Consider the following 10,871-nt stretch of genomic DNA (forward strand, 5'->3'; position numbering starts at 1 on the left):
TCTTACTGTAGATATATTTTTGTGTCCATTAATATAATCAATCAACAATAAGTGAACCCTTCACGAATTGCTCGTAATTACACCTAAATCAAATGACCTGACAAACAATGTAGACTTATTGAGTCAGCAAACTTGGCCACTTTCACCCATATAGATCAAAGGATTGCCCTTGTACAGGAGTTCACAATTGACTTAGAATTAAGGCCGAGTCACCTATGGTCATCCTATTGAAATATTAATCTCTTCAATTAGGATACCCCGCTCGTATGTCTCTGTATGAATAGGATCAAATCATTTGCAACACTTTACAACTATTGGAATAATTGCAAAGTGGGTCGTATTCGTAGTGTCACCAAGATAAAACAGTCAATCTTATCTATATACTATAGAACATTAAAATTATTACTTAAATATGATCTACCTGTATGTCAGCTATATATATGTTTAAGTTATATAAAATAATCTCGGATGATATATTATTGGATTGAGTTAATGCAAATTAAATATCGAATAAAATAATTCCTTATTTTATTAAATAAACAATTTATATACAAATTTATAAACTACGAGAACCACGAGATTCAGGGCATCTTAACAATGCACATCATCGTTTAATTGCCTATGGTGATTCAATAAATGCAATGTTGATTTTCTGTTCGTCGGGAATACTTGTTGCAGCTCAGACACGTGTTTTTTTTTACAAATTTAGATTAATTTGAAAGGATTGTATGCTTTTGTCAGTTTTCTTATATTTTGGCGAAAATTCATACAACACACATTAATTACTAGAATACATGCTGACGAGGATCGAGATTGAGAATCAATAGAGAGTGAAAAAAAAATAGTTCACTAATTGTTAGGGAAATGGGAAGCGGGAAGCGGGAAGCGGGTGTGGGAATCAAGATTGGGACGTGCAAGGGCCTGTCGAGTGCATTTGTGTGGGCATTGGGTAATTTTACATGCCGTTCATGTAAGCAGAAAACCATTTTCGATTGGGTCATTTTTCATTTTAACTCTTGAAAATGGGTCATCCGTACAAATTTTTCATTTCAAATAATGGTGAAGACGAGTTGATTAAACCCAACAAGAATTCAACCCAAAATCCATTAAATTATGCCGAAAAAATCGATTTCCATTTAGAACAAATGGACTTAGTCCATAATTGTTGCAGGTCCTAGGTTTCCAACGCTTCTTTTTAGTATAAACTTCATATTCTTTCATAGATATATATAGATTTGTGGATTGACAATTTTGTCTTTTACTAACTAAACATCAACTAATACAAGAGACTTATTGCAATATTTAATAAATTATACGGGACTAATTCATCAAATTAAAACTTTTAAGGGGTGATTTGCGCAATTTTCTTAAAAATAAATCTGCAATCAAATTAAAATGTGAATTAGATTAAAAAGATTAAAATAATAATTATTTATTTTTTTAAATCCAACATTTTTTTTTTTGTTTTGGTATTAAATTTGGTTAAATATAAAATTTTATTAAATAACATTTTAAAAAAATGAATGACATCATAAAATTAATTATATATAAAAGAATATTCAGATAATAATCTTCAATTTCATTTTTATTATATAAAAAAGTAAACACCACCAATAAATCTTATTATAAATTTACTCGATCTCATTACATGTTCGTAAACACTATGAAAATAATTCGATTACCATTGTAATTAATTTCCTATAGAATGCAATTCAATTTTAATATTAATAATTCGATTACCATTGTAATTAATTTCCTATAGAATGCAATTCAATTTTAATATTTTACAAATACTTCTTAGAGTGCTCAAATTTTTGCTAATATATTATGTCAAATACTCCATTTTAGACTTTAATCCATTTTATGGTGTTATGAAAAAAAAAATAAAAGAACTTATTTATGAAGTCATAAATAGGCAAGAAAAAAGAAAAAGAAAAAGAAAAAGAGAAAAGAAGGAAGCCCTAACCTCCAACTTTTCCCCTCCCTCAAACAACCGCCGACACCCTCGTCATTCTTCTTCTCCGGCGACTCTCCGGCAGCCACAGGCGTAAAGCAGCGACGACTGGAGCCCACACCCACGCGAACGCCCAGCTCTGTCATCGACGGCGGCGGGTCTGCGGTCACCCACGAATCTGACTTGCATTGTGAGCACGACTCGGAACGGCTTCGCCTAGGCTTTCGCAGCATCGATTCTTTTCCGTTTGAGACTCTAGCGTGAACAACAAGTTGTGCATTCGACGACTGGTTGTGTCTTGCAGCAGCGTTTTTGGCTGGGGGGTAGGCTTTCAACGGTCCCATTGGTTTTCAATCAGTTTATCCATAACGTCGAAGGACCAGGTCTGCAGTTTTGGATGCTTTCGAATGCCGTCCAGCAAGGTTTGGAGCCCTTTTTGGTAAGAGTCGGTGAATATCCTCGCTCTATTTTCCTTTTTGAATTGTATTTAAGTGTTTGATTGATATGCTGAACCCTTTGAACTCTTTAATTGTTATGCTTAGGTGAGTATTTGACTAAGGTTCTTTAAGATTAGCACGCCTTGAACTGTTTCTGAATTGATGAAAGTGTGTTGGATTAGTTTTTAACCTGTGATGGCTTTCTGTTTGTAGTTTTGGACTAGCTCGGACTGATCGACATTGGTCTATTGTTGGTTTTGGTGGATTTTGGGTAAGATTATCCCTTTTAAATACTCTCAATTTCGAGTAAGGTCTTCAAATTGAGTTCTAATTTCTAAGCTTTGTATGGATTGTTTAGACTTCGAGGAAGTTGATATTTGTCCAAGAAAGTGGATTTATGATTGAGAATTGTAGGACTGTCGATTGAGGTAAGTAACGTTCACATCCCTTCAAAAATATAAATTTGACTAATGCAATTTAATGAATGTTTGAAAGTATCTTTTGTACTATCTGAAACTGCTCGCAATTGTTTTGGATGTTTTAAATGTTTTCCCATTAGAAAGTATGTGCTATATGATTTGAGGATTGACTAATAGTGTGTTGTTTATTTTTAGTTGATTTCGTCAAATGAAAGTATGTGACTGTTTTGAATTATAGTTAAAAGTATTTCGACTGTTTTCACATTGAAAGTGTTTCTATTTTGGTTTTGGTTACTTCTGAAAACTTTTCAAGGGTTTGAATGGTTTGAATTGAGGAATTCTTCTGCTGGAATTGCTATTTGAAACTACATGTTTTGCTTCAAATCCTTCTAAACGATTCGATAGGGGCTATTCAGATATGACAATTTTGTTTTGGGATTGTATACTTATTTTGTAGTAGCCAAATGTAGAAAGTATGGTATTTGATCTGTTTGAAACTTATTTGTAGAAAGACACGTATTAGTGGTATGACATCATTCCTTTGGCAATGAAAACTATGGTTACATGTTCATTTTTAGACCCTCGATATATTAAGCATGGTTCACTTTTAGCCAAATTATTTCTTGCAACCAAACGCTGGAATTCGTCCATTATAATCTTCATTTACAATGTTGAATTGGTTGTACAACAAACGGTCAATGGTTAATTGCCAAGAAGCTTTCTTCATCAAGCGTAGCATTTTAGGCCAACTTTGAAAAGGTCTTTTGCCATTTAATCGACAATTCAATTGGGGTTGATGCCACCAAGCTGAGTCACCACATTTTAATTTGAGTGATACCAACTTGACCTTTTTGTTCTCTGGTGTTCCCATATAGTCAAAGAAACTTTCCACGCTTTGAACCCAATCAAGGAATAATTTTATATTCATTTTTCCATAGTAAGATCTATCTTCATTATATAATCAGCTTCATGCCTCCAGCCTTGACCACCAAAATATTGGTGATGGTTGTGAGATTTCTTATAAGGATCTTGACATGGAGGGTGGAATTCATGGTATCTTGGTGGTTGATCTTGTAAAGGAGGGGGGTAATCGTCATCCCCTGAAGAATCAGAGTCGCATCCCAAAATAGGGCGAGGTAAACAATGTGCAAAATATTTATACTGAAGTTGAACATGGGCTGGAAATTATTCTGTAGTTGATTTTCATGAAAAATTTCTTGGTTTGGGCCCCTGAAAATGTTTCTTTCAGGTTTTTGACGTTGATTTAAGCCTTTGGAGGAATTCTTGCCATTTCTTGGTTTATTAGAAAATTTTAGGGATGGTTTTGTTATCTTCTTTGTTGTTGCATACGAGGTTCCCTAATTTCTTGGACTTCTTGATGAACATGGACTTGTTCTTGGACTCGAGATTGGTTATGAGATGATTTTCCTTTCAATCGCTTGTTGCACTCCCATCATGGTGGCATTCATTTCTCCTAAGGTGGCATCAACTGTAGTTAACCTTTGGTTAATGGCTTGGGGAGAAGAAGAAGATGCATTCGCATCCTGCTCTGATACCCATTGATGAAAACTGTTCTTGGAGAAAGTTTGGAACAAAGTCTTTTTTGATTGAGTGAGTGAAGAGAAGAATAACAAGGGTATTTATAGAGGTTGAAGCAACCGGCTGCCTGGTTGATTAAAACAACCAGCAGCCAAAGACTAAAATGACCTAGTTAAAGAATTACTTTGTGAACTACAACATAAGTGGAAAAAGGACAAAACTATTACAAAACACAGGCTTAACTCAATCTTAGGTTGAAACTCGAGAATACCCCAACATCATTTGGAATGAAAAATGAAGATTCATGTGTGTGTTGCACTCGGATGGCCTCACACTTAAGTAATTGACTGTTCTATTTGATTGCTAATCGACATCTCTGATTGAACGAATGAATGACTGGTAGTATGACTGGTAACTACATGTGTTGGATTTGCTGATTGAATGGAAGTATCGAATTGACCGTATGATAGCTTTGTATTTGAAAGTATTGAAAGATTTGATTTTATTAAAGGTATGCCAGTTTTTTTATTAAAGGTATTGTAAGTTTATTTGAACGTTTTGGATTTATTGAAAGACTATTTGAAAGTTTCAAGTTGAAACCTTTAGTTTGGAAAGCTTGTTTGATTGAAAGATTTTGATTTTGAAACTACTATTTGTAACAAAGTTTTAGCTGGAGGATGCGATCATACCAGCACTAATGCATCGGATCCCATTAGAACTCCGCAGTTAAGCGTTGAAAAAAACAAAGTTTTAGCTAGAAGCTTTATAATGATTTTTATTTTTGTTTATGAAAGTTTTGGAAGCAAGTGAGTTCCAAAACTTGATATGAGAATTGCTTATTGAGTATCTTTGTACTCTTTTTCGTTTTTCCAAAATGCTTTCAAATGACTGATCAGTTGATAGTTCTAAAGTGAAATTTGGTGTTCTTGCATAAGACGTCAAAGAATGGTTCTTTTAGGACTTGATAGTTTAACTTAGAATTTGTATGTAATATGTTACTTCCACTAGTGTTTAAGTTGTAGAAGCTTCTAATTGTTATGTTTTTCGCATTTTTGTCTTATTAGCTGTATTGGAAAATTCGGGTTATTACACCATCACCACCATGTTGCCTCCTGGGGGGGCGCCAAGGAAGCGAAAGGAGGTTGAGCCGTTTGTGAAGCCGAAAGTTGTGGGGGCTGACTCAATTTCAGCGAATCGGCTTCTAGCCGGCTATCTTGCTCATGAGTTTCTCAATAATGGCACTTTGTTTGGGGAGAAGTATGAGCCAGCTCAAAGCGAGGTTGTTGGAATGGCTAACTTGCAATCAACTGAGTGTAAGAGGACGAAGCCGGAAGCCGCCTCGCCGAGCATCAAAAAAGGAAATCATAGCTATGCTGAGGTGGCAAGCATCTTGAAGATGGATGGGGCCCACTTGCCTGGAATTGTTAACCCAGCCCAGCTTGCTTGGTGGATTAAAATGTAATTGCCAACATAGCGTCCTTTGATTGGATGTATATTATACTTTCATATCAGCATAGTGATATCTGTTACGAGTCAATGTATAGGACTTGAATTCAGTAATGGAGAATTGGTTTTGTTTTAGTTTTGTCACTGTAAAGTTTCTCTTCCCCATGTAAATGATTATACATTACTCTTTTTATTCTTGTTCCGTTTCATACTTTTATTGCTTTGATTTTTGAAATACAGGTCCGTAATGGATGCATGCCTAAGCTTTCAAATGCTGCAAATGTTCTTCAAAAATCGAAGCCAAAGCCATGATGATTGAGGGACGTATGCTGTTGAAGTTTTGTGGGGTATATGAATGTGTTGGATATGCATTTGTATTTTGTCTGTCTTTGGCAAGTTATGTTTCTAATATGGTATTCGATAAACATGTTTAAATTTTTAGCTTTCACAAATTGGTTTAGATTTAGTTTCAAAGGTATTTTAAATAATGGATGAATTCTACCTTTGTTTCGTTAAATATACATCAACAAATTGTAAAAATGGATCGTTCGACATAATGTAAGCTTGGAAGTTAAGTTTGGGATTTTATTTTATTATTTGCGAAAATCTCCCTCAACTGGGGACCCTAAACTGTCATCGACAGCATGGCATGGCACATTGCGCAGATTTGAACCAAAATGTTTTCAAACTATGTAAATTTATTTAATTAACCAAAGTAAAATTATTATTAGCATGTTTGTAAGTGATTGAAAATCATTTGTAATCATTCAAAGCATATTTTAAAATGGTTTTAAACATAACAAAAGTAATTTTAACAATTTTAAAATTACTTTCAAACATGTACTATATAACATCACTACAAAGCATATATATAATTGTCAAAAGTAAATTTGGCTCAAAAGTATTTACATGCATTCTATCCCTAAAAGTGGGAGAGGGAGGTAGGATGGAGATGAAGAAGAAAAAAAAGAGAAGGGGAGAGAGTATTTAAAATTAAAAAAAAACAAAAAAACAAAAAAACAAAAAAAAACAAAAAACAAAAACTTGATTTAGGGTTAAACTTTATTTATTCCATATCTACCCTTGTATTATTCATTTGTGCGAGTCGAAACAGAAGATGAGCAGTTACAGCTTAAATAAAAAAGCTAATGGATTCTACAGTTACCAAATTAAAGAAAAAGCCAACTAATTCAGTACCACCCCTTTCTTTTTCTTTAATGGTTTGAGAGATTTTAAGGCTTAATTCAGAGAAATTATGATGGGGGGAAGGGAAGACATTTGGTTCTATTTATGCTGCCTTCACTACCACTGATCTTGCTTTCAGATTCAGAAAGATTCCCCTGAAACCAGAAAAACACAATTCTTAGCCTGAATTTTGTAAACAAAATTCAAATCACAATATTTTTTCCTCTTGTTTCTAAAATATCACTAAACTTTTATATCATCCATACGTCATGACCTTTCATGAATGTTTCTAAACTAAACTACCCTTGCGGTTTCTTCTCATTTTGGAACAAATGAGAAAGTTTTGGTAAGGACTGTCAAGGAGGTCATAGATAGTACAAAACAGTGTCTCTAGCGGTTTCTTCTCTGATTCTGAACAACAAGGACTATAATCATTGAATAACGGTTGATTTTGCTTCATCCAAATTATGGTGGAAGGACATAATACAAGAACCATATCATATCGGATGGTATAAACATTTGTTGGAATTTTTTAATGCAAATATTCATTGTCTCATTCTCTTCTATGTAAGATCAATTGTTCTACAATATAGTTTTATCCCCTAAAATTCAAGAATATTAACTCCTTTTTTTGCTGTATAGTATTTAGATTTATAACATGGTATTTGAAAGAAGAAAAGATGAATGGTCTCACCAGCAAGAAGCCACAAAGCTATGAAATATCACTCGAAACTGCAGAGGCATGTACTGGTAATTCACCCAACCAACTATAGGCCAGAACTGCAAGCCATAAGTATAAACATCTCATTCTTATTATCTTTACTACGGGCTCTCTTCATTTCTAACCACAATACAAAACCAAATAAAACAAAAAATAAAGCTCCTATTTGGCAACTATTTTGTTTTTTTAAAAAAATAAATAAGTCTATACACATCCCTTTCATCTCTACGTTTTCTAGTTTGTTATCAATTAATTTTTACCAATGTTTTCTAAATTTTTCAAACTAAAAAAATAGTTTTAAAAAGCTTGTTTTTGTTTTTGGAATTTCAGTAAAAATTCAACTTTTTTATGTAAGAAAGATACAAACTATTGTAACAAATTGAGAGGAAATAAACTTGATTTTCAAAAGGCAAAAAATCAAATGGTTATCAAATAGGGTCAAAAGGTTTGTTTTCTATACCCGCCAAGCAGTCAACTGAATAGTTGGGTAGTCCTTTCGAACTTTGGTCTTGACTAAACTCCATGGTCTACCTGAAATTATAAACATTAGTGTCAGTGTGTTCATTCAACACAATTGTTTAACGATATATTCGAACTCTTAACCAAATTTCAAAAATAAAAGGCAAGGTTTTGGAAACTAGGTCCCAATTGATAACTATTTTGTTTTTATTTTTTTTTTCAAATAAAGTCTATTTTCTTCTCAATTTCTTATTTCTTTTAAGTACAAGAGTTGAATTCTTAGTCAAATTCCAAAAACAAATATAAGTTTTTAAAAACTTTTTTTTATTAATATTCAAAATTTGCCTGGGTTGTTTAAAAACATTGGGTAAAAAGTTGATAATAAATTAAATTATTTAGAGTGGACAAAAAAACTAAAAATCAAATAGTTACCAAATAGAGCCTAAAAAATAGTTTTTATAATCTTTCTTTTGTTTTTGAAATTTGATTATGAATTCATAGTTCCCTTAACAAAGATGAAACCATCGTAAAGAAAATATAGAAAACAAGTACAGATTTCAGAAACAATCGTAAGATATAATCAACCTTCAAAGTAGAAATTATACAACAAAATCAACAACAAACCAAAAAAACAGGGAGTAGTTGCAGATTTTACCTTCAACTACCAAACCATAATACATCATGAAAAACAAATTATTCCAAGGAGAGCTAGTTAATTGTTCCAATAACACCTAACAAATACAACACTTACAGCCATCAATACAATCACAAAAAACAGCTAATAAGATTACAGAGAAAGATTAAAGAGTTAATACAGAAAAATTTAAGTGGAAAAAGCTATTAACCTTCTTTGCAACAGTTGTATTTCCTTTTTTTCCCTTGAAAATTCTATCCATCAATTTATGCAAAAAATGCCCAAACGGTCCAGCATAAGCAAACCCATAAAGCTACAAAAATACAAACCAAAAACATCTAAAATACTGTCCTCTCTGTTTGGATCTTAACAAAACTAAAAGCACAAGAAACTGAACATCAGATCAAAGATAATACCATTAAAAGAAGCAATCGTCTGAATTGAAGTTTTTTGATCCCAGAAATCTTCTGGGCAACTGAATCGCTGACTCCAGCTAAAACCCCAGCAGTAATTGCCTAAAAACAAGTTAATACAGACCCTTAAAACAAGTTTAAGCAGATTGATTAAGATTGATGATGAAACTGACCTTAGTTCTAAGAGGGTGTTTCTGAAGTTGAAGGAGATATCCTTTCCAAGCATCGGTGACTATAGAAGACATTTTAATGGAGATTTGGGAGATGGGGTTTTCTCAGATCGAAAGAATAAGGGGGAAGATGCTTGGAATCGGAGATGAGGGTTTGAAGAATAAGAACAAGAATTAAAAAGAATTTTAAATAAGAAAAGAAAGGGGGATGTTTGACTTTGATCGTAGAAAGGGTTTTGGGTTTGGGGGGTGGTGATCGGACGCCGGCAGACGGAGACGGAACCCCTTCTCTGTCAAAACGAATCAAATGATTCCCCAAATTTGGGCCTTTTTGTGGCCTTTTTATTGTCCTTTGCTTCAATAAATGTCTTTGTGAAAGTTGATCTTTTTTTTTGGATTTTTCCACGTAAAAGCTTAAATTCACCCCTTCTCAATTAATATGTTTTCCCTTTTTTTCTTTTCTTTTTTTGGGTTTTGGGTTAAATATATTAATTCAAATTTAAATAAGTTTCATAAATTTTAAACAATCAAATTGAATTTGGGTATAATCTAAGTTTTATCCCAAATAAATTTGGCAAGAGTGTGTTTTAGAATTTTGTCCCAAATCTAAATCAAATTTGGTAGAATTTGGGTATAATCTAAATTTTATCCCAAATAAATTTGACAAGAGTTTGTTTTAGAATTTTGTCCCAAATCTATATCAAATTTGGTAGAATCTAACATTTATCTTCAATTAAATTTGAACTTCTAAATTTATCTCGACTTTTGAAAAAAATGTAAAATTTTATCTTAAAAACAAATTTTATATTTGTATTCGAGTGAAATTGAAATTTTCAACTAAGGTGGGAAACTTCCCAATCAAATTTGTTATTATTGAAAATTTTGATTTAAGTATAGCTCTAATGGTATACTGCAGTATAATTTACATTGAAAAAAAAACTAATAAAAAAAGAATCAGAATACAAATTTCAAAACTTTAAAATTTCGATGATAATCATTTAGTTTTTTGTTTTTGTTTTTGTTTTTAAAAATTAAGTCTATAGACGTTATTTCCACGTTCCACCTCAAATTTCTTCCTTAGTTATTTACTTTTTACCCGTGGTTTAAAAACCAAGCCAAAATTTGAAAACTAAAAAAATAGCTTTTAAAATTTTTATTTTTTGAATTTGACTAAGAATTCAACCATTGTACTTAATAAATATACAAATTATTATAAGAAACGAGGAGGATGTTGGCTTTTTGGTCCTTAATCTCAAATTAATTAAAATTAATTAATTAATTAATATTTTGATGATAACAAATCTGCTTTTATTTATTAACAATTTGAGTGTTTTTAAGTGTCTATTGTGTAGAGTATGGAACAATGGTTCCTACGAAATTTGAATCACTCAAATCAGAGTTAAAACGAAGAAAATATGACTGAAACAAACTTAACTGAAAAATTCCAAGCCGATGACGTGACCGAAATTTTCTCATCAAAGTGGACCAATTGAA

The 10,871-nt window shown here is 32.4% G+C and overlaps 2 protein-coding genes across 5 annotated transcripts; one reads left to right on the forward strand and one right to left on the reverse strand.

The window, feature by feature from the left end:
• Positions 1 to 1,913: 1,913 nt before the first annotated feature.
• EDA6 (embryo sac development arrest 6) lies at positions 1,914 to 6,383 on the forward strand. 4 transcript variants are annotated; one of them, XM_090308736.1, is made up of 5 exons: positions 1,914 to 2,393; positions 2,605 to 2,662; positions 2,750 to 2,819; positions 5,414 to 5,807; positions 6,036 to 6,383. In XM_090308736.1, the coding sequence occupies exons 4-5, from the start codon at positions 5,452 to 5,454 to the stop codon at positions 6,112 to 6,114; spliced, it is 435 nt and encodes a 144-aa protein (XP_090164862.1). In that variant the 5' UTR covers positions 1,914 to 2,393; positions 2,605 to 2,662; positions 2,750 to 2,819; positions 5,414 to 5,451; the 3' UTR covers positions 6,115 to 6,383. The 4 variants fall into 4 exon arrangements, with proteins under 4 accessions (XP_090164862.1, XP_038875618.1, XP_090164863.1 ...); XM_039019690.2 differs by lacking the exon at positions 6,036 to 6,383 and having other exon boundaries at positions 5,414 to 5,992; XM_090308737.1 differs by lacking the exon at positions 2,750 to 2,819 and having other exon boundaries at positions 1,922 to 2,393; positions 6,036 to 6,335.
• A 460-nt stretch (positions 6,384 to 6,843) lies between these two features.
• Positions 6,844 to 9,785, reverse strand: LOC120092681 (Peroxisomal membrane 22 kDa (Mpv17/PMP22) family protein). The gene is made up of 7 exons (XM_039050832.2): positions 9,381 to 9,785; positions 9,211 to 9,309; positions 9,006 to 9,107; positions 8,816 to 8,891; positions 8,162 to 8,232; positions 7,675 to 7,760; positions 6,844 to 7,135 (listed from the first exon to the last, which is right to left on the reverse strand). Exons 1-7 carry the CDS (start codon positions 9,450 to 9,452, stop codon positions 7,084 to 7,086), a joined length of 558 nt encoding a protein of 185 aa, XP_038906760.1. The 5' UTR covers positions 9,453 to 9,785; the 3' UTR covers positions 6,844 to 7,083.
• Positions 9,786 to 10,871: the final 1,086 nt, after the last annotated feature.

Source organism: Benincasa hispida, chromosome 12 (assembly GCF_027475165.1).
Source record: "Benincasa hispida cultivar pf3 chromosome 12, pf3_genome.v1.1, whole genome shotgun sequence".
Lineage (NCBI taxonomy): Eukaryota > Viridiplantae > Streptophyta > Magnoliopsida > Cucurbitales > Cucurbitaceae > Benincasa > Benincasa hispida.